General features: G+C 43.1%; 2 protein-coding genes across 11 annotated transcripts in view; one reads left to right on the forward strand and one right to left on the reverse strand.

Annotated features, from left to right (window-relative positions):
• Window positions 1-18,269, reverse strand: part of dennd6aa (DENN/MADD domain containing 6Aa) — a 178,606-nt gene extending 160,337 nt beyond the window's left edge. Inside the window, exons 1-3 of the mRNA XM_038812835.1 lie at window positions 18,011-18,269; window positions 7,374-7,412; window positions 7,243-7,285 (exon numbers count right to left, since the gene is read on the reverse strand). Of these exons, the coding sequence (XP_038668763.1) occupies window positions 7,243-7,285; window positions 7,374-7,412; window positions 18,011-18,196 (268 nt within the window). The 5' untranslated portion in view covers window positions 18,197-18,269. The remainder of the gene's footprint in view (window positions 1-7,242; window positions 7,286-7,373; window positions 7,413-18,010) is intronic.
• Window positions 18,270-18,886: 617 nt separating this feature from the next.
• Window positions 18,887-22,131, forward strand: part of slmapa (sarcolemma associated protein a) — a 287,081-nt gene continuing 283,836 nt past the window's right edge. For 5 of the 10 annotated variants that reach the window (XM_038812837.1, XM_038812843.1, XM_038812838.1 and 2 more), the window contains exon 1: window positions 19,846-20,043. In XM_038812837.1, the coding sequence (XP_038668765.1) occupies window positions 19,846-20,043 (198 nt within the window). Of the gene's footprint in view, window positions 20,044-22,131 lie in introns of all 10 variants that reach the window. The other 5 variants (XM_038812844.1, XM_038812853.1, XM_038812852.1 and 2 more) reach the window with 2 other exon arrangements.

A 22,131-nucleotide genomic window follows, 5' to 3' on the forward strand; every position in this document is an offset into this window, starting at 1 on the left:
CTTGGAAAATAAGCGCCAAGTTTAGATAAAGGATCTGGAGCGGCGCGAGCTGGAAGGGCCAAAGGGCCTGTTCCTGTGCTGTGATTTTCTTTGTTCTTTTTGTTCTTTGTAATCCACCTACCCTGCACATCTTTGGGTTGTGGTGGCAAAACCCATGTAGACATAGGCAGAATGCGCAAACTCCACACAGTGATCCGGGGCCGGGATCGAACCCGGGTCCTCAACACCGCAGGCAGCAGTGCCAACCACTGTGCCACCATGCCACCCGGATATCCATGTCTCTAGTTAATCTTTACGGTGGACAGTGGTAATGCAAAATACTGTACCAAGAGATCATCCTTCTTAGTATGGCCCCATTTTAATTCCCTTCACTTGCAAGAGTTCTGACTTAAACATGAATACAGAAACAGTGTACCCATGCCTCACCATATCCACCTGCACCACAACAGAACTACTAGACTCACTCGCCTCTGCAAAAAACATTCATTACTCCATTTGTTTCTCCTTTAGTTTCCTCATGTACATCTCCTCATACCCTCCCCAAGTGAGAGAAGCTTATGGACTTTGCTGTCACTAAGATAGAGATTATCCATTCAGTTACCTCTCGCTCTTGTTCACCAGGCATCCTGCTGCCCAAGCCTTCAACCTGGATCATTATCGAATTTATCTCATACACTTTCAAGTTCTCACAGTTCATATTCTATACTTCTTGCTGTATTGATTCCACACTCTGCTTTCTCGGCCAACATTTACTGCCCATCCAGAGTTGCCCTTCTTGGAACCGCTGAAATCCTAAAAGGTGTAGGTACACCCACTGCTGACAGCAAGCTCTTCATACTTGGAGGGTCAGGGGAGATGGGCCTGAAGAAACTAAAAGAGAAACAAATGGAATAATGAGTGGCTTTTGCAGAGGAGAGCGAGTCTATGTGATTCCGTTGTGGTGCAGGTGGATCTGGTGAGGCATGATTACACTAGTTGTGCATCTAAATGTTTAAGTTCAACTCGTTGGAAGTGGAAGAATGAAAACAGGGTCATACCAAGAAGGATAAATACGTTTCACGCTCTTCTGCCTTAAGATCTCTCGGAAAGGGAATTCTAAGACTTTTGACCGAGTGACAGTGAAGGAACGGTGATACATTTCCAAGTCAGGATGGAGAGCGGTGTGGAGGGGAACTTGTCGGTGGCGGTGTTGCCATGTATCTGCTGCCCTTGTCCTGCAAGGTGGTAGTGGTCATGGATTTGGAAAGTGCTGCCTAAGGAGCCTTGGTGAGAGCTCCTGTAGTTCATCTTGCAGATGGTACATACTGCTACTGCTGCTCGTTGGTGGTGGGAGTGAATGTTTGTGGAAGGGGTACCAATCAAGTGGGCTGCTTTGTCCTGGATGGTGTCGAGTTTGTTCCTTGGTGGAGCTGCCCTGATCCAGGCAAATGGAGAGCATTCCATCACGCTCCTAAACTGGTGTCTTGCAAATAGTGGACAAGCTTTGGGGAGTGAGGAGGTGAGTTATGTGCCACAGCGTTCCTAACCGCTGACATTCTCTTATGGCCACATTATGGTTAGTCCAGTTTGGTTTCTTGTCAATGGTAACCCTCAGGATATTGATAGTGGGAAGTTCGGCGATGGTAACGCGACTGAATGTCAATAGGGCAATGGTTAGATTTTCTCTTGTTGAAGAGTCATTGCCTGGCACTTGTCTGGCATAAATGTTACTTGCCATGCGTCAGGCCAAACTTGGATATTGTTGAGATCTTGCTCCATTTGGACATGGACTACTTAATGTCTGGAGTCGCCACAAATGGTGCGGAACATTCTCATCAGCAAACGTCCCCACATCTGATCTTATGTTTTAAGGAAGGTCATTGATGAAACAGCTGAAGATGTGCCAGAACACTACCCTGAGGAATGCCTGTAGTGACATCCAGGAAGTGAGATAATTGACATTCAATCACCTCAGCCATTTCCTTTCCCATTAACTGCAGATTTGCTAGGGCTCTTAGATTCCATACTCGGTCAAATGCTGCCTTGAAAACAAGGGCGAGCACTCTCACCTCACCTCTGTAGTTCACCTCTTTTGTCCATGTTTGACCAAAGATGTAGAGAGGTTAGGAACTGAGTGGCGCTGGCAGAACCCAAACGGAGCGACAGCGAATAGGTTATTGCTAAGCTATGTACCACTCGATTGCACTGTTGATGACCCCTTCAATCATTTTGCTGATGATTTGAGTGTAGACTGATGGGGTGGTAACTGGCCGGGTTGTTTTTTTTCCTGCTTTTTGTGAACAGGACGTACCTTGGCAATTTTCCACATTGTCAGGTAATGCCAGTGTTGAAGCTGTACTGGGTCAGCTTGGCTACTGGCGCGTCATTTCTGGAATACAAGTTGCCGTACTGCTGCCGGAATATTGTCAGAGCCCATAGCCTTTGCAGTACCTAGCAGCTTCAGCTGTTTTTTTGACTTCAGAGTGAATGGAATTGGCTGAGAAGTGACATCTCTGTTGCTGGAGACCTCCAGAAGAGACCGAGAGGATCATCCACTCGGCACTTCTGGTTAAAGATTGTTGCTACAATACCAGTGAGCCCTTTAATCCACCCCAATTTACCTCCCAGACATCCTTGTTAAGTGTTAGTGTAAATTATTCCTATCCTCAAGTGGTACCTCTCCCATTAAAAAAAGCCCATCACAAATGTGAGGTTATCCATTTTTGTAGGAATAACAGCAAACGGGATTATTATTTAAATGATAAAATATTAAAGCATGCTGCTGTGCAGAGAGACCTGGGTGTGCTAGTGCATGAGTCACAGAAAGTTGGTTTACAGGTGCAACAGGTGATTAAGAAGGCAAATGGAATTTTGTCCTTCATTGCTAGAGGGATGGAGTTTAAGACTAGGGCTTGAATTTTGTTGTTGTAAATACATCCTGTGCCTTCATGAACTTACTTCCGGCTATCTCAATCCTTCTTCTGATTTCCCCATCGGATCAATTATCTTCTGTTATTATTTGTCCCAAGCAGACAAACTTTTATTTTTAAATTTAGAGTACCCAATTCATTTTTTCCAATTAAGGGGCAATTTAGTGTGGCCAATCCACCTACCTGCACATCTTTGGGTTGTGGGGGCGAAACCCACAAAACACGGGGAGAATGTGCAAACTCCACTTAGACGGTACCCCAGGGCTGAGATCGAACCAGGGACCTTGGCGCCTTGAGGCAACAGCGCTAACCACTGCGCCACCGTGCTGCCCCCCCAAGCTGACAAACTTATTTACTTGTTCCAGTGTGGCACCATCAACTTCAATCGAGTTTATGTTAATTTATTCCTACTGACTTCCAATTGTTTTTGTCTTTTGGTGTTCATATTTCAATCCATATTTTACTTGATCTGTGATATCCTGTAGGTTTCTTATGTTTCTGCTAGTAACGCTATGTCGTCAGCATACTGCAAGTTTGTCATCTTCTTGTCTCCAAATTTCACTGCTGGTAGTACATCTGACTTTGTTGTATATTTGTTGTGTGTGAAGCTTGAATACTTTTGGCTACAGTCCACAGCCTTCGCAGATTCCTCTCTTCAGTGGAACCATGTCTGATTGTCCATCTTCTAGCCTGATGCTTGCCATTTGGTCCCAATATGAGCTCTGGATAAATCTCACATCCTTACTGTCAATGTCATGTTTAAGTAGCACATCTTTTGGTGATCAACATGAAGCAAAGCCTATTCATAATCTATGAGCATATGCAAATATTCTTGTTCAGTTCCAGGTATCTACTGAACATTGTTCTTGGCTTAAATATTCCCTCTCCTGTTGATACCCCAGGTCTAAATCCAGACATTTTGCCAATTTCTGCTTCAAATGTATTATCTATTTCTATTATGATTTACAAAACTCATATTAATAAGTTGACTTAAGCTCATAGTTCTAAAATTCCCTTTCTTAATATTTTTATTCAACATATTTTAAACAATTTTACAATACAAAACAACCCGAAACAGAACAACCCCCAGCAGTCAACTCACGAAAGTGCATGATGAACAAACCACAACAATTGTACAATCCCTCATTGGCGCCCCTTCAGCACAAACTTAATCTTTTCTAGGGTCAAAAACTCCAGCAGGTCCCCCCACCACACCGAGGCATAGTGTGGAGAAGCTGATCTCCACCAAACAAGACCTGCCTGTGAGCAATCAGCCTGACACAGGCTAAAATATCCACCCCTGCACCCGCCTGCAGCTCCAGATGATATAACACCCCGAATATGGCTTCCAGGGGACTGGGCTCCACATCCACATGCAAGACCCCTGGGATTGTACTGAACACCGACCTCCAATACCTTTCCAGCTTCGGGCAGGACCAAAACACATGAACATGATTCGCAGGTTTCTTAGATAACTTAATGAATAATTAATGTATTGTGTCACTTGGAATGCATACTTTGGTATATATTTGCTCACAAGTTTCTGTTATCGCTTCTGTTTGTCTACTAACTGGCCTGTATTGCTCAATTTTACTCCATCTCCCACTCATAGATTATTGGTCACTCGTCAGTCTCGGAGGAAGATCAACACTCAAAAGCCCCGAAATATAGTTTGAAGAGTTTCTGAAATGTTATTCCACATGTCCCTCAGAATTCCATACAGCCCTGAATTTTGATGTCAGTAGCAAAGTAACAGAGCATGTCACTGACTTCAAAGAAAGCTGCCCACAAAGATCTAGCAATCTTTCGGAGATGAAATTCACCTTTGAGGATGTAAATTTCAATCTGTTGCGAAGTCAGGTGATTTCCAGATGTCCAGCAAAAGTGACGTTACCAAACAGAGTAAGCAGCCAAGCACAATTCCCACAAACAGAAAACCAGAAAGTAATATGTAATTACAATAGCTTTCTTTAAATTTTACAGAGAATGAAATAAAAATTGGGCAAACAAACTTCATCATTATGGAAATATTCAACATTACACAAATATGAAATTAATTTCCAGGGTCAGTAACAAGCCATCTTTCTGGTGATTTAAAATATTAAAATTACACCGTACAAGGGAAAGATTTTCTCAGACCAATCATTTCTACAATCCAATCATTTCTAAAGATTGCCACAACTACACATTACTGATAGCAACTTCTGACTTTCTGAATTTAACCACACCTGTGCAAACGCTAGACGTTGCTTTCCGTTTCACAAGGTAAGGATCAGAGAATGGTGACAGTTTCGCTGAGAATACAACAGCATTCTTTCTATAAGTGCTGGAAAGTGGGACTAGGCTGGGTGGTTCATTTTTTGGCTGGCACAGGCACACTGGGCCTTTCTGTGCCATAAACGTTTGTGATCCTAACCATAAACTCTGGCCAACATCTTTCTTTAGCTTTCTTAACCTCCATAAAGGTATCATAATATATATTACCCACTCGGTCGCTACCACGTCAGGATTCATCTAATTTCCAACGTCACTCTTCAGTAAGACCATAAGACATAGGAGTGGAAGTAAGGCCATTCGGCCCATCGAGTCCACTCCGCCATTCAATCATGGCTGATGGGCATTCCAACTCCACCTACCAGCATTCTCCCCGTAGCCCTTAATTCCTCGCGACATCAAGAATTTATCTATCTCTGCCTTTAAGCCATTTAGCGTCCCGGCCTCCACTGCACTCCGCGGCAATGAATTCCACAGGCCCACCACTCTCTTGCTGAAGAAATGTCTCCGCATTTCTGTTCTGAATTTACCCCCTCTAATTCTAAGGCTGTGCCCACGGGTCCGCGTCTCCTCGCCTAACGGAAACAGTTTCTTTGCGTCCACCCTTTCTAAGCCATGTATTATCTTGTAAGTTTCTATTAGATCTCCCCTTAACCTTCTAAACTCCAATGAATACAATCCCAGGATCCTCAGCCGTTCATCATATGTTAGACCCGCCATTCAAGGGATCATCCGTGTGAATCTCCTCTGGACACGCCCCAGTGCCAGTATGTCCTTCCTGAGATGTGGGGCCCAAAACTGGACACAGTACTCCAAATGGGGCCTAACCAGAGCCTTATAAAGGCTCAGTAGCACATCGCTGCTTTTATATTCCAACCCTCTTGAGATAAATGACAACATTGCATTCGCTTTCTTAATCACAGATTCAACCTGCATGTTAACCTTTAGGGAATCCTCGACTTGCACTCCCAGATCCCTTTGTACTTTGGCATTATGAATTTTCTCACCGTTTAGAAAGTAGTCTATGCTTGGATTCTTTTTTCCAAAGTGCAAGACCTCACATTGAATTGCATCAGCCATTTCCTGCACCACTCTCCCAAACTGTCTAGATCCTTCTGCAGCCTCCCCACTTCCTCAGCACTACCTGCCTGACCACCTAACTTTGTATCATCGGCAAACTTCGCTAGAATGCCCCCAGTCCCTTCATCCAGATCATTAATATATATGGTGAACCAGTAAAGGTTGGTTTAAACTTCTGGGCAAATGCCCCTGCGATTCCTCTCTTCTCAGGAAGGAATCTTGTTTGTAACAATTGCACTTTCATTGTAAAATATTTTTGATGATTGATTATTTTTTCATATTCTCTCTCAGCATAATTTATCTTGTTCATAATCTATTTTCTCAATCTCCTTCAGTATATTTTGCTAATTCTCATCGTCTTCATTAGTGTTAACCTCTGCATATCCATGGCATCTACAAACCAGCAACAGTTTCCTTATTTAAAAAAAATGCAAATCATATATTTTGTTCTTTTGAAATGTGTTCTTTTTAAAACAACTCACTGTTGCTTTACAGTTTAATGCATCATTACCTCCTTTTATGTCAGCTCAGTTGGTTCACTCCTCATCTTCCTAAAAACTGCCCTGATCCAATTTGGAGATTTTCTATTTTTGGACTGATTTTTTCCATTAACACTTGGATCTTAAACCTCATCATATTTGTGTCAGTGTTCCCGAGGTGCTCACTCACATTTAATTCACAAACTTGATTTCATTACTCATGGGCACAGCTAGCAATGTTAATATCAAAAAGATTTTTGAGGGAGGAGTTCTTTACACATTTTCAAGATTCCATTTTCTCCAATGACTTCCTTTTAGTACCAATTAAAAAATGGATAATTAAAATTTCCCTATGTTGTTTCTGTTCATCCCTGTTCTGACTGGAGACTTATCTTTCATTCAAATGAGAATAACCATCAACGGTCACTGATAGTGTTTAGTGGCCTTACTGGTCAGTCAAGCATGGGCTAGTTTAACGAAGAGAGCAATGGTAAAATTACCTGAATTGGAGTCAGGGAAGGATAAGTAACAAATGCTTGTTTTCTGTAATACAAAGAAATGCACTTGATGATAGATACTCTAACAGTTCGGAACAAGTAATAAGATAGTTTACAGTGAGAGTTATACTAACCTCTTTGTCGGATAGCTTTGCATGAGGAGGGTATATGATCTATAAAAAGGTGAAAGCAATATTAACATTTTTAAGAGACATGCTAAACAGTCATAATACAACAGCTTGGAATATTTGTTGCATGCTATTTTAAATCATTAAAAGTGTAAAGAAATTGTATTGTGAAAACAAATATCTTTTAAAACTATCTTTTCTGTACAAAACATTGATGAAGAGTAAATACTGATCGTTCTCATAGCTTCATCCTGGAAACAGCAATATAAATTTTAAAATGTATTAATTCCCTTATCCAATTATAAAATATCAAGAGTTACATGATAGTATACTAATGTACTGTATAAGGGAATACTGGCATGGGCCTCACCCTCCACAACACAACTTGTTTTTTAAGTCATTAGAAGGAAATGTTAAGCTGAAGTCAGGGGCCATATTTTGTGGTCAGTGGTGAATTTACAGCACTTGGTTATTCATTATGCTTATGTCTGTCCACAGAATTATGAGCTTTTACACGGCAGTTATCAGACTGTCAAAGCAGCAAGGAGCCCTCGGCAAAGGTTCAAGAATTTGTGTGAACAGGGCAAGCAACAGCAGATTGCAGAATCCTTACTGGAACATCCACAGTTAAAGCAGCCAAGTGCAAACTAAAATGCTGAATTCAATGGAAAGTCATGTGCAGAAATTAAAATTAAGAGAAAAATTGAGATTGAGACAATAGACAGAAAGTGATTTAAAAAAAAAAATCTCCAACAATAATTCCAATCTTAGTTCATGAAACTGCACACTTATAATGAAAGCACATTTTAGGCACTAGAGCAGCTGTATGGCAGTAATGACTGGTTAACATGTTGGTAAAAATTCACTTATACTGGAATGGACAAGCTCCAACTTTTTCTGGCAAGTTCAGCGAAAATCCAGTGGATAGGTACCACAACTTCATGCCTTTTGTGTGTTTGAATGCAGAGTCCCTCGTTATGGTACAGGTGCAGCAATGCCTGTGGAGGAGCAGGTAAAATTAGGCAGCAGCTTTGCGCATGTGAAGTTGGAGACAGCCTGAGTGTGAGAGCTGGAGTGAGGTTTGAAACATGGTAATTTGGAGCAGTGTGGTAATTTGGTGCACGGTGGGAAGAGGTGCTCTTTCCCTTTTTGTTTTGTTTGCTTTCTTCTTGCTTTGTAACTGGAAATCTGCAGGGAGAGATCCAGAGAACATCCGGGGAAGGTAAGTGATATAAAGACCTACCTCATGTCAGGAGCTGTGACCAGGAGAAGCGGAGACAAGTGCTACTCTTCAATATCCATTTAAATTACTGGTTAGAAATTGCGTTGAGACTGAGGTAATAAGGAGATATATTTTTAAAATGTTTCAATAAAAAAAAACTCAAATTAAATAAAATAGTGATAGAGGGTCAGGTGATACATTGTTCATGCATGATGTGGGAGCTGGTGGACCCCATTGTGGTTCCCAGTGAGCGTGTCTGTAATAGGTGTTGGTTGCTTGAGGAACTCCAGCTCAGAGTTGATGAGCTGGATTTTGAGCTTCGGACGCTGCAACACATTAGGGAGGGGGAGAGATTCTTGGACACTGTGTTCCAGGAGGCAGTCACATCCTGAAGATAAAATACCTTGAATTCAGCCATTGGTCAGGGACAGGAGGGCGTGGCTGCAAGTGAGGCAGGTAGAGGGATCCAGGAGGTAGGGTTTCAGGAACCTCAGTACCTGAACTTGTCCCAAAGGTTCGAGATTCTTGCTCCCTGTGTGGATGGGAACAGGGACTGCAGGAAGGATGAGAAAACTGACCACAGCACCGTGGTACAGGGAGCCTTTCAAGTGGGTGGAGAGAAAATGTAGTCTTAATTGGGGATAGTATAGTTAGGAGCACTGACACTGTGCTCTGTGACCAGGATCGAAAATCCCCAAGGTTGTGTTGCCTATCTGATGCTCAGATTCAGGATATCTCATCTGGGCTGCAGAGGAACTTAGAGTGGGAGGGTAAAGGTCCACTTGTTGTGGTCCACGTTGGTATCAACGACATAGGTAGAACAAGGACAGAGGTTCTGCTCAGCGGGTATGAACAGCTAGAAGCTAAATTAAAAGGCAGACACAAAAAGGTAATCTCTGGATTACTACCTGAGCCATGAGCTAATTGGCACAGGATCAATAAGATTAAGGAGGTAAACACGTGGCTCAAAGATTGGCGTTTGAGAAATGGGTTTGAATTCATGTACATTTGCATCAGTACTGGGGAAAAGGGGACCTGTTCAGAAGGGATGGTCTTCAGTTGAATCATGTTGGGGCCAGAGTCCTAGCGAAAAAAGCATTTGCAACAAACAATGAGCTAACGGTGCAAATAGAAACAAAAGGTTATGACTTGGTGGGGATTACTGAAATGTGGTTACAGGGAGACCAGGTTTGGGAATTGAATATCCAAGGGTTCGCAGTATTTTGGAAAGATAGGGTGAAAGGAAAAGGAGGTCCTGCTGGTGAGGAAAGGGATCAGTTTCATAGATTTCATAGAATTTACAGTGCAGAAGGAGGCCATTCGGCCCATCGAGTCTGCACTGGCTCTTGGAAAGAGCACCCTACCCAAGGTCAACACCTCCACCCCATCCCCATAACCCAGCAACCCTACCCAACACTAAGGGCAATTTTGAACACTAAGGGCAATTTATCATGGCCAATTCACCTAACCTGCACATCTTTGGACTGTGGGAGGAAACCGGAGCACCCGGAGGAAACCCACGCACACACGGGGAGGATGTGCAGACTCCGCACAGACAGTGACCCAAGCCAGAATCGAACCTGGGACCCTGGAGCTGTGAAGTGATTGTGCTATCCACAATGCTACCGTGCTGCCCATTACCGTGTTGTAATGAGAAATGACATAAGAGATCAAGATGTCGAATCAGTCTGGGTAGAAATAAGAAATAAGAAAGGGAAGAAATCCTTGGTAGGAGTAATCTATAGGTCCCCAAACAGTAGTTCTACAGTGGGGCACAGTATAAACCAGGAAATGCTGGGGGCTTGCAAGAAAGGAAACTTTAGGAGGCAACAGAAAGCTACTAAAAAAGCTATAAAGAAGAGTAATAGATTATGAAAGTAAACGTGCTCAGAATATAAAAAGATAGTAAAAGTTTTGACAAATATATAAAACAAAAAAGAGTGGCTAAGGTAAATATTAGTCCTTTAGAGGATAAGAAGGGAGATTTAATAATGGGAAATGAGGAAACGGCTGAGGAACTGAACAGGTTTTTTGGGGTCGGTCTTCACAGTGGAAGACATAAATAACATGCCAGTGACTGATGGAAATGAGGCTATGACTGGTGAGGATCTTGAGACGATTATTATCACTAAGGAGGTAGTGATGGGCAAGCTAATGGAGCTAAAGGTGGACAAGTCTCCTGGCCCTGATGGAATGCATCTCAGGGTACTAAAAGAGATGGCTAAGGAAATTGCAAATGCACTGGTGATAATTTACTAAAATTCACTAGACTCTGGGGTGGTCCCGGCGGATTGGAAATTAGCAAACGTGACACCAATTTTAAAAGGAGGTAGGCAGAAAGCGAGTAATTATAGGCCAGTTAGCTTAACTTCGGTAGTAGGGAAGATGCTGGAATCTATCATCAAGGAAGAAATAGCGAGGCATCTGGATGAAATTGTCCTATTTGACAGATGCAGCATGGGTTCATAAAGGGCAGATCGTGCCTAACTAATTTAGTGGAATGTTTTGAGGACATTACCAGTGCGATAGACAACAGGGAGGCAATGGATGTGGTATATCTGGATTTCCAGAATATTTTGACAAGGTGCTACACAAAAGGTTGCTGCATAAGATAATGATGCATTGCGTTAAGGGTAAAGTAGTTGCATGGATAGAGGATTGGTTAATTAATAGAAAGCAAAGAGTGGGGATTAATGGGTGTTTGTCCGGTTGGCAATCAGTAGCTAGTGGTGTCCCTCAGGGATCAGTGTGGGGTCCACAATTGTTCACAATTTGCAGAGATGATTTGGCGTTGGGGATCAAGTGCAATGTGTCCAAGTTTGCAGATGACACTAAGACGAGTGGTAAAGCAAAAAGTGCAGAGGATATTGGAACTCTGCAGAGGGATTTGGGTAGTTTAAGTGAATGGGCTAGGGTCTGGCAGATGGAATACAATGCTGACAAATGTGAGGTTATCCATTTTGATAGTAATAACAGCAAAAGGGATTATTTAAATGATAAAATATTAAAACATGCTGCTGTGCAGAGGGACCAGGCTGTCCTAGTGCATGAGTCGCACAAAGTTGATTTACAGGCGATTAAAAAGGCGAATGGAGTTTTGTCCTTCATTGCTAGAAGAATGGAGCTTAACACTAGGGAGGTTATGCTGCAATTGTATAATGTGTTAGTGAGGCCACACCTGGAGTATTGTGTTCAGTTTTGGCCTCCTTACCTGAGAAAGGACGTACTGGCGCAGGATGGTGTGCAGAGGAGATTCACTAGGTTAATCCCAGAGTTGATGGGGTTGGATTACGAGGAGAGGTCGCGTAGACTGGGACTGTACTCGTTGGAATTTAGAAGGATGCGGGGGGGGGGATCTTATAGAAACATGTACAATTATGAAGGGAATAGATAGGATAGATATGGGCAGGTTGTTTCCACTGGCGGGTGAAAGCAGAACTAGGGGCATAGCCTCAAAATAAGGGGAAGTAGATTTAGGACTGAGTTTAGGAGGAACTTCTTCACACAAAGGGTTGTGAATATATGGAATTCCCTACCCAGTGAAGCAGTTGAATCTTCTTCATTAAAATGTTTTCAAGATAAAGATAGATAGTTTTTTGAAGAATAAAGGGTGTTCGGGTAGGAAAGTGGAGGTGAGTCCACAAAAGATCAGACATGATCTCACTGAATGACGAAGCAGGCTCGAAGGGCCAGATGGCGTACTCCTGCTCCTAGTTCATATGTTCTCATATAATGTATCAGAGATTGTTTCCTGGAACAGTATGTTGGAGAGCCAACCAGGGAGGAGGCTATTCTCCATTTGGTATTTTGTAATGAGGAAGGATTAAATAATGACCTCATAGTTAATGATCCACGAGGTAGTAGTGACCATAGATTCAGTTTGGGGGAAAGAAAGTGGAGTCCCACACTAGTGTTTTTGGAATTAAACAACGTAATAACAATAATTCATAGGCTTGAAGTCAGGTTTGGTCCATATAGATTGGGCAGAAAAGCTAAAAGGTAGGAAGGCTGATGAGCAGTGGTAGTTGTTTAAAGAGATACTCAATTCCTCACAACTAAAATATATCCCAGTGAGGAAGAAAGATGGGAAGAGGGGTAAAAAACATCCATGGCTAAACAAGGAGGTCAAGGACATTATAAAGACAAAAACTAATTTATACCATATTGCAAAGGCCAGTGGCAGACTGGAAGATTGGGAAACTTTCAAGCATAAACAAAGGGATACTAAAAGTAATAATAAAAGCCAAGGTAAATTACGTTAAAAAAAAACGAGCACAGAATATCAAAAAGGATAGCAAAAGCTTCTACAGGTACATAAAAGGGAAGAGAGTCACTAAGGTAAATGTTGGCCCCTTGGAAGATGAAACTGTTGAGTTAATAGTGGGAACACAGAAATGGCAGAGATGCTAAATCAATACTTTGCCTCAGTTTTCACAGTCGAGGACACTAGTACTATTCCTATAGGAACGGACGTGGACACTAGTACTATTCCTATAGGAACGGACAAATCAGAGGTAATAGAAAGGGTGGAACTTGGAACAATCAGCCTTAATAGGGAAACGGTACTCAACAAACTCTTGGTATTGAGGGCTGACATGTCCCAGGACCTCATGGCCTACATCCTGGGGTGTTGAAGGATAGTGGATCCATTGGTTATGATATTCCAAAATTCCATGGATATGGGAAAGTTCCAGTAGATTGGAAAAATGCTAATGCAACGCCCTTATTCAAAAAGGGAGAGGCAGAATGTGGGAAATTACAGACCAGTTATTTTAACATTGGTTGTTGGAAAATTGTTTGAATCAATTATAAAAGGATGTAATATCACGACATTTGGAAAGCCAAAGCGCTAGCCATCAGAGACAGCATGGTTTTATGAAGGGCAAATCATGATGACTAATTTGCTTGAGTGTTTTGAAGATGTAACAAGCAAAGTGGATAATGAGGATCCTGTAGATGTAGCATATCTGGACTTCCAGAAGACGTTTGATAAGGTGCCACATAGAAGGTTAATGCACAAGGTGAGATCACATGGGATTAGGGGTAACTTATTAGCTTGGATAGAAGGACAGGAGACAGAGAGTCGGAATAAAAGGGTATTTTTCTGGATGGCAAGATGTAACTAGTGGGGTGCCACAGGGTTCGGCCCCAGCTATTTACAATCTATATGAACAACTTGGATACAGGGATAGAAGGATCTATAGCCAAATTTGCAGATGACACAAAAATAGGTGGGAAGTAAGTTGCAATGAGGAAATAAGAACCTTACAAATGGATGTAGATAGGTTAGGAGAGTGGGCAAAAATGTGGCAGATGGAGTTTAACATGGATAAGTGTGAGGTCATGCATTTTGGTCAAAAAGATGGAAAGGCAACTTATCATCTAAATGGGGAGAGACTTTGGGGTGCCCCAATGCAGAGGGATCTGGGTGTCCTTATGCATGAATCACAGAAAACAAGCATGTAGGTACAGCAGATAATAAGGAAAGCAAATGGAATGTTGGCATTTATAGCAAAAGGAATTGAGTATAAAGGTAAGGAAGTTGCAACAATACAAGCCATGATGTGGAGATGCCGGCGTTGGACTGGGGTGAGCACAGTAAGAAGTCTTACAACACCAGGTTAAAGTCCAACAGGTTTGTTTCAAACACGAGCTTTCGGAGCACGGCTCCTTCTTCAGGTGAAGAAGGAGCCGTGCTCCGAAAGCTCGTGTTTGAAACAAACCTGTTGGACTTTAACCTGGTGTTGTAAGACTTCTTACTGTGCAACAATACAAGGCATTGGTAAGACTGCACCTGGAGTATTGTGCACAGTCTTGTTCTCCTTATTTGACAAAGGATGTAGTGGCTGGAGGCAGTTCAGAGGAGGCTCACTAGATTGATTCTAGCGATGAAGAGTGGATGTCATACGAGGAGAGATTGAACAGTTAAGGCATATACTCTCTCGAGTTTAGAAGAATGGGGGAGATCTAATTGAGGTATACAAGATGCTAAAAGGTATGGATAAAGTAGACATGGAGCTGATGCTTCCTCTTGTAGGGCATTCTAAAATGAGAGGTCATAATCTTAGAATAGAGGTAGAAAATTTAAAACAGATCGAGGAAAAACCACTTCTCCCAAAGGGTTGTGAATCTGTGGAATTCGCTATCCGAGTGTGGTGGATTCAGGGACAGTGCAGAAAAATACTTTTCACTGTACCTTGGTACACGTGACAATAAACAAAATCCAAAATCTAAATTATCTAATAAGAAATGTTTTTAGAAAAGATATTAGTGTATCACAAGTTATTTGAATGATAATCACTAAAAAAAACCTGCATGTTTTGACACCCAGCTTAATTTCCTGACTCATTTTTACTGGTGTAACAAACCATTCAATGTGTGCAGATTACCTAAATTAGAACATTATCCACCATAATGCAGAAGGAACAAATTAGCTTTTGTCCATTTATCTATTTCCAGTAAGACATGCTATTGTTATTATTAGCAAGCTGGAATGTGAAATAATGTCTAGTGCAGGGGTATGCAACCTGCAGCTCGTTGGAGACATATTTTCAACTCCTGACCTTGATTGATCGATTTGACAGTAATTGAATGGTTTGTCATGCATTTTAAAAAGTTTATTAATATTGAATGATACCGTCTAACAAGTGCAATTAATTTTTTTGTAAAAGCGTTAAGAAATGTGTTTTCTTGTATTTCATGATTCGTGGCATTTGAATAAGAGCATTGCAGTTCTTAAGATATTGTCTCTGGCAATTTAAAAAAATTACTCTTCTTGTTATTATGGTTGCTGACCACAGGTATAGTGTAGCAGACTCAAAATAAACTAGGTTTGGAGCAACTAGATCATGATAGCACTTAATCGGTATAGGATTCGGACTTCTCAAATAGTAAATCACAGTACAGCTTCTCACTGTAGCGAAGAAGGAAGAGAGGTGACTTGATAGAGGTGTACAAGGTGATGAGAGCCATGATGTAGATTCCAGCTGGGGTAAGCATAGTAAGAAGTCTTACAACACCAGGTTATAGATTTTACAGTGCAGAAGGAAGCCATTCGGCCCATCAAGTCTGCACCGGCTCTTGGAAAGAGCACCCCACGCAAGCCCACACTTCCACCCTATCCCCATAACCCAGTAACCTCACCTAACACTAAGGGCGATTTTGGACACTAAGGGCAATTTAGCATGGCCAATCCACCTAATCTGCACATCTTTGGACTGTGGGAGGAAACCGGAGCACCCGGAGGAAACCCACGCGCTCACGGGGACATTGTGCAGACTCCGCACAGACAGTGACCCAAGACGGGACCTGGGACCCTGGAGCTGTGAAGCAATTGTACTAACCACTATACTACCGTGCTGCCCAAAGTAAAAGTCCCAGAGTTTGTTTCGAATCACCTGAGGAACGAGAAGTGATCTGAAAGCAAGTGATTCAAAACAAACCTATTGGACTGGTTTTGTAAGACTTCTTAAAGGTGATTAGAGGCATGGATAGAGCGGATAGCCTGAGACTTTTCCCCAGGGTGGAAATGGTTGTCACGAGGGGACATAGTTTTAAGGTGATTGGAGGAAGGTATAGGGGAGATGTCAGAGGTAGGTTCTTTACACGGAGAGTGGGGGGTGTGTGGAATGCACTTGCTGGCAGAAGTGGTGGAGTCTGAGTCATTAGGGACATTTAAGCGACTCTTAGACAGGCACATGGACAGCAGTAAATTGAAGGGGTGTAGGTTAGGTTGATCTTAGATTAGGATAAATGGTCGGCACAACATTGTGGGGTGAAGAACCTGTACTGTTCTATGTTCTATCAAGAAGCATAAGCATTATGAAATACAAAATAGCTTGCTTAAGTATCATGTGCAATTAGGGGCTAGTTTAGCACAGTGGTCTAAACAGCTGGCTTGTAATGGAGAACAAGGCCAGCAGCGCGGGTTCAATTCCCGTACCTCCTCGAACAGGTGCCGAAATGTGGCGACTCGGGGTTTTTCACAGTAACTTCATTGAAGCCTACTTGTGACAATAAGCGATTATTATTCTTAGACCAGAGAACTTAAGTACTTAAAAAAATTAAGTAATAATTGAACTTGGCTGTCAATATCTGGCTAAAAACACAAGCAAGTAAAACTTTCCTTTTACATATATAGGGGCAGCATGGTAGCATGGTGGTTAGCATAAATGCTTCTACAGCTCCAGGGTCCCAGGTTCGATTCCGGGCTGGGTCACTGTCTGTGCGGAGTCTGCACGTCCTCCCCGTGGGTTTCCTCCGGGTTCCTCCCACAGTCCAAAGATGTGCGGGTTAGGTGGATTGGCCATGCTAAATTGCCCGTAGTGTCCTAAAAAGTAAGGTTAAGTGGGGGGTTGTTGGGTTACGGGTATAGGGTGGATACGTGGGTTTGGGTAGGGTGATCATTGCTCGGCACAACATCGAGGGCCGAAGGGCCTGTTCTGTGCTGTACTGTTCTATATGTTTTATTTCTTCAGTATTTATGTTGCAGCTTCATGTTTCAAAAACTGATTGTTTCAAAGCTGGAGCAATGCAATAAGCTTTCAAAGATCAGCAATTCCTCATCAATGGTATATCTCAGATTCCATTAACAAATAATCAAATCTAAAAGCAATGCATTGTCATCCCACCACCTCAAATCTCATATTAGCTCTTTCTGATGGGCAGCACAGTAGCACAAGTGGATAGCACTATGGCTTCACAGCACCAGGGTCCCAGTGGATAGCACTATGGCTTCACAGCACCAGGGTCACAGATTCGATTCCCCACTGGGTCACTGTCTGTGCAGAGTCTGCACGATCTCCCCATGTTTGCGTGGGTTTCCTCCGGGTGTTCCAGTTTCCTCCCACAGTCCAAAGATGTGCAGGTTAGATGGATTGGTCGTGATAAATTGCCCTCAGTGACCAAAAAGGTTGGGAGGGGTTATTGGGTTACGGGGATAGGGTGGAAGGGAGGACTTAAGTGGGTCGGTGCAGACTCGATGGGCCGAATGGCCTCCTTGTACACTGTGTTCTACGATGTTGCATCCAATACATAAAATGTGAAACTTGTCGTTCGACTACATTTTAGTTCTTTCTGAAATTAACCGTTCGGGTAGCTGCAAGGCTTCAAACAAGTTGCTGCTTTTTTTAGACCGAGTAAAAACCCACCGGTTTAAAATTGTTTGGAATTGTAGAGGAACACAATTAGTTCCGATATTTGAAAAACGGCCTTGACTTCGGGTGGACACAAAGGAGCGTCGGCTCCTTCGCACAGCCGGCCGTCACATCAAAACAAATGGCAAAAAAAGTTAAGAAGGCGGTTCGCGTGAAACCACGACCAACAACGCCAAGTTATTGCAGAGAAAGCTGATATTTTTTCCCTAAATAAATATCTATATATGTATTTATACAAGTATATTCTGTGATGAGCACGAACTCACTTCCACAGCCTGCCCCAGCTCCAAATCGAATCCGACTACGCAGATGCAGTGAACCCAGGCAGCGAACCTGTCCCAGGGCAGAGATGGCGACCTGTCCGCACTGCACGGGTAATCTTTGCCGGGAATGACCCGCTGCAACAGCTCGTCCAGGTCCTCGCCGTCAGCTGTCACAGTCCGGAGAGCCATGTTTGCCCCCCCAACAAAATCTGCAGCAGCAGCAGTCCGAGGGGACGACGTAAATTCGACGTGGAGCGGAGACGCGATGACGCACGGATTACGTGCCGCGTCTCTCTCCCCCCCGCCCCCGCCCCCGCCCCAAGCGCCCTGCGTCTCACCCCCCCCCCCCAACTGTCAATTTTTGAAGAGATTTCACCTTTTTTAAATTTCCGGACACACACCGTCCGGACAGACAGTGATGCACACAGTGTATGAGGTATCATAACGAAAGGAGACATTAATGGTGGCACAATATGAATTTGACTGCTCCTATCCTCGGTAAACCTGCCGCGATTATTACGATTTTCCCGGCCGATTTGCTCGCCTGCTTTGGTTGGACCTGGCGACCATTCCGTCCGCTCGCAAGCTGTGATTGGCGAAGCTGCGGATGGGGGGAGGGATCGGGCTGGGAGGGGCGGGGCCGCACCGGGTGGGGAGGGGCCGGCCTGGGAAGGGGAAGGACCGGGCTGGGAAGGGGGAGGGCCAAGTTTCTGCCACCTCATTCTGTTTGGTTCACTTGCCACGTCAATCAACCGCCCTCCCGCCGGTCATAGGCTCGGGGCCCCGCCTCGCGCGCGCACTCTGATTGGCCTGCCCGCCGCCCAGGCCTTCTGGCCGCCATTGGCTGGACCGGCTGTCAATCAGCCGGAGCCGGCGCTTCCGCTGTCAAGTTGTTGCCTCTGTGCGGTGAAGCTATGGCGGCTCGAGTGAGGCTTGGGGGACGTGTTACAGGCTCGGGCTCGGCGGAGAGCAAAAATACAGGCGAAGAATAGTTCCTATTTTGCCCCGCACCAGTAACGGCCGCAGGTGTCGAGCGAGCCTGTCTGCCTCAGCATCAGTGGTGTGTCGGAGGCCGCGATTCTCCTGCTGTGGATCGGCGGCAGCTCGGATCCTGCTGTCTGATCGAAAGGGTTTGTTTTGATTTCGGGTCACAAGTTCACGACTTTGGACTCGGCGATCAGGATTCAGTCAGGCCTGAGGCCTAGCTGTTGGCCCTGCTTCTTTTCGCTCTGACAGGAGGAGCTTTCGAGAAGATAAAGTGCCGCTTCCATTTCTTTTTCCCCCCGCAGTAACCGTCGAGGGCCGTCCCCCCATTGCCCACCAGAGGACTTGTGATGCGCGATTTATTATTGTAAAGCCAGCTTTTCAAACGTGTCCCAGGGAGAGTGACTCAAATTCGGTGATAACCTTGTCCCGCTAAGAGGGGCAAGTAGCACAAATATATCGACCGTTTTATCTCCAGTCTGTTGAGCTTGTCGTTAAGTGTCTCAGACCAACAACTTTTTATTTTTTTTTACCGTTGTAAAAGCTAGATGACGGTAAATAAACACCGACCTAATGGACTAATCTCAACCCACAGATCTGCAAGCAAGGACAGGAGATGCGTCGAATTGTTTCTGATTTATTAAGATGGGTGTGTTAACGGATGAAAGATGAATCTCTCATTTTGTACAGGAATCTGTTGTGGATATTGTGTGTAAATATTCTCATTTATATATAAAGCCGGGCTGTTTTCCATTTCTAATATATTCTTAAACGACATTGTCACTCTGGATCAGGAAGTGGCTCAAGGCGAGTTTCCTCTCTTCACTTTGACTGAGGCTCGTCACCAATCCCATATGCCTTCAGCACTAGCCATCTTCACCTGTCGGCCAAACTCGCACCCTTTTCAGGAGCGCCATGTCTATCTGGACGAACCTGTCAAAATTGGTCGATCCGTGGCACGCTGCAGACCGGCCCAGAATAACGCCACTTTCGACTGCAAAGTGCTTTCCAGAAACCATGCTCTCATCTGGTTCGACCACAAAACAGGCAAGGTAAGGAAGAACCACTTTTGACTGATTAAATTGAAAGTATCAATTATTTTAAGAGTCTTCTGCAATCCTGTTGAGGTTGTGCTTTTTTGGTTGGGTTCCTGTTATCGATTTAACCATTTATCAGTTCATTTTCATTGAGTAAAATAAACAGCAATTTATTGAATTTAAAGCTCAATATTGATTTTCATTGAGCTGATCAGTTAGTTCTGAAATATAGACAGTAAAACTTACTGAGTTAGAAATCTTCTGAACATTCCATCTAGCTAACTAATTCCAAAGCAGTAGAAATCTACCGAGAGTCAAGTTTCTGGCTGCCCACAATTTTTTATCTTCTATTATTATTGTGCAACATTATATTTATAATTCTCTTCATTGCACACAGAATTACAGAATTGTTATGGTGCAGAGGGAGGCCATTTGGCCCATCATGTCTGCACCAGCTCTCTGAAAGAGCAACTCACCTAGTACCATTCTGCACATTCTTCCATTTAAGATACCAGTCTAATTCCCTTTTGAATGCTTCAATTGAATCTGCCTCCACCTTACTTTTGGGCAGTGCATTCCAAAACCTAATCATTCGCTGCACAAAATAAGTATCTCCTTGTATCAGTCAATCCATGTGTAATAATTGTTGCATTTAGGCTACCTTATTCATTCGCCTTTATTTCTCAACTGCACAGAAAAGGCATATAGTGAAGCAGCTGTAATGGTTGGCTCAACGGTGACTGCTAATCATTGTAATGGAAGTTGCATAATCTATGGCAATAAGCACAGTACCTTGACAACAGTGGCCAGTAAGGTGTTTGTTACTCTTCTTACTCCTATCCAGTATTGTTTGTCAACAGTTACAGCTCCACAGCCACGTAAAAATGCTTGCCTTTTTTTTTCTATCTGCAATGATTTGTGTTCCACCCATATACAAAGAAAGGGAGGAGGATAAATCTGGCAATTACAGGAGAGTCAATTTAATGTTGCTGGTGAAGAGGTTTTCAGAAACTATGATTTGGGAAAGAAAGTAGCAACTACTTGTTAAGGAAAAATTATTTAATTAATTTGATTTAATTTTTTGATGAGGTAGCATAAAGAGTGGATGAAGACAGTGCAGTTGGTATGTATACTGTCTTTCAAAAGACATTTTTGCCACATATTACTTGTTGGCAAAATTGAAATCCATGAGATGAAAGCATAGAGGCAAAATTAGCAAAAGGCGCAAACTGCTGTTTATGGAACTAGAGAACGAAATACAGTGGTGCTCTCCAAGGTTCAGTTCTAGGATCACTTCTAATTCTGATTTTAAAATGGACTTGGTACAGGATACAATTTTGAAATTTGCACATGTCACAGAATTCAGTAGTACTTCAGGACATAGATTCGTGAAATGGATGGACTCATGGGGGAAAATAATTTGATGGTTAGGATATGGAATGCACTGCCTGATAGGTTAGTGAATACAGATTCCAGAGTAGCCATCAGAAGGTAATTGGATAAATATTGAAGAAGAACAAAAACAGGAGAATGGAGAATGTCTAACTATATGCTCTTCAAAAGAGCAGGCATAGACTTGATGGGCCAAATAGTTGCCTTCTGGACTGTACTATTTTATGATCAAAAAGGTGGATAAATAGCATGTGACACTTGTCTGTGATAGCATGCCTGCCAACAGTAACTGGTTTGTCTCGTTGCTAGCACTGATATTGTAGCCCTGACTGTAGAGATGGCAACCTTTTACTCGATAGCTGCTTAGGGTGACCGCCCTATGGCATCTGTGCTTTGGGTATCTCACTCTTCCTACCTTTCTCTGTATACATCTGTATTTCTATCTGTCCATGGTCCATACCCAGGACTGTTGATGGGTGGAGAACTATAATTAATAGGTAAGCATATAGTATTGGAAAGCACTTTATTGAGAGTGGAGATGTGAAAATAGTTCACAAAAGTAGGACCATAATTAAGGCTAGAATTGCTATTAATGGCACCTCGCCAGAACTAAGATGTGCTATTTATTTTCTGTGGTATTACTAACGCTGTGTTAAAATGTGATATCGCAATGTGCCACTTGTAGGTAGTGTGTGTTATGTGCAAGACTAT

Source organism: Scyliorhinus canicula, chromosome 11 (genome assembly GCF_902713615.1).
Source record: "Scyliorhinus canicula chromosome 11, sScyCan1.1, whole genome shotgun sequence".
Lineage (NCBI taxonomy): Eukaryota > Metazoa > Chordata > Chondrichthyes > Carcharhiniformes > Scyliorhinidae > Scyliorhinus > Scyliorhinus canicula.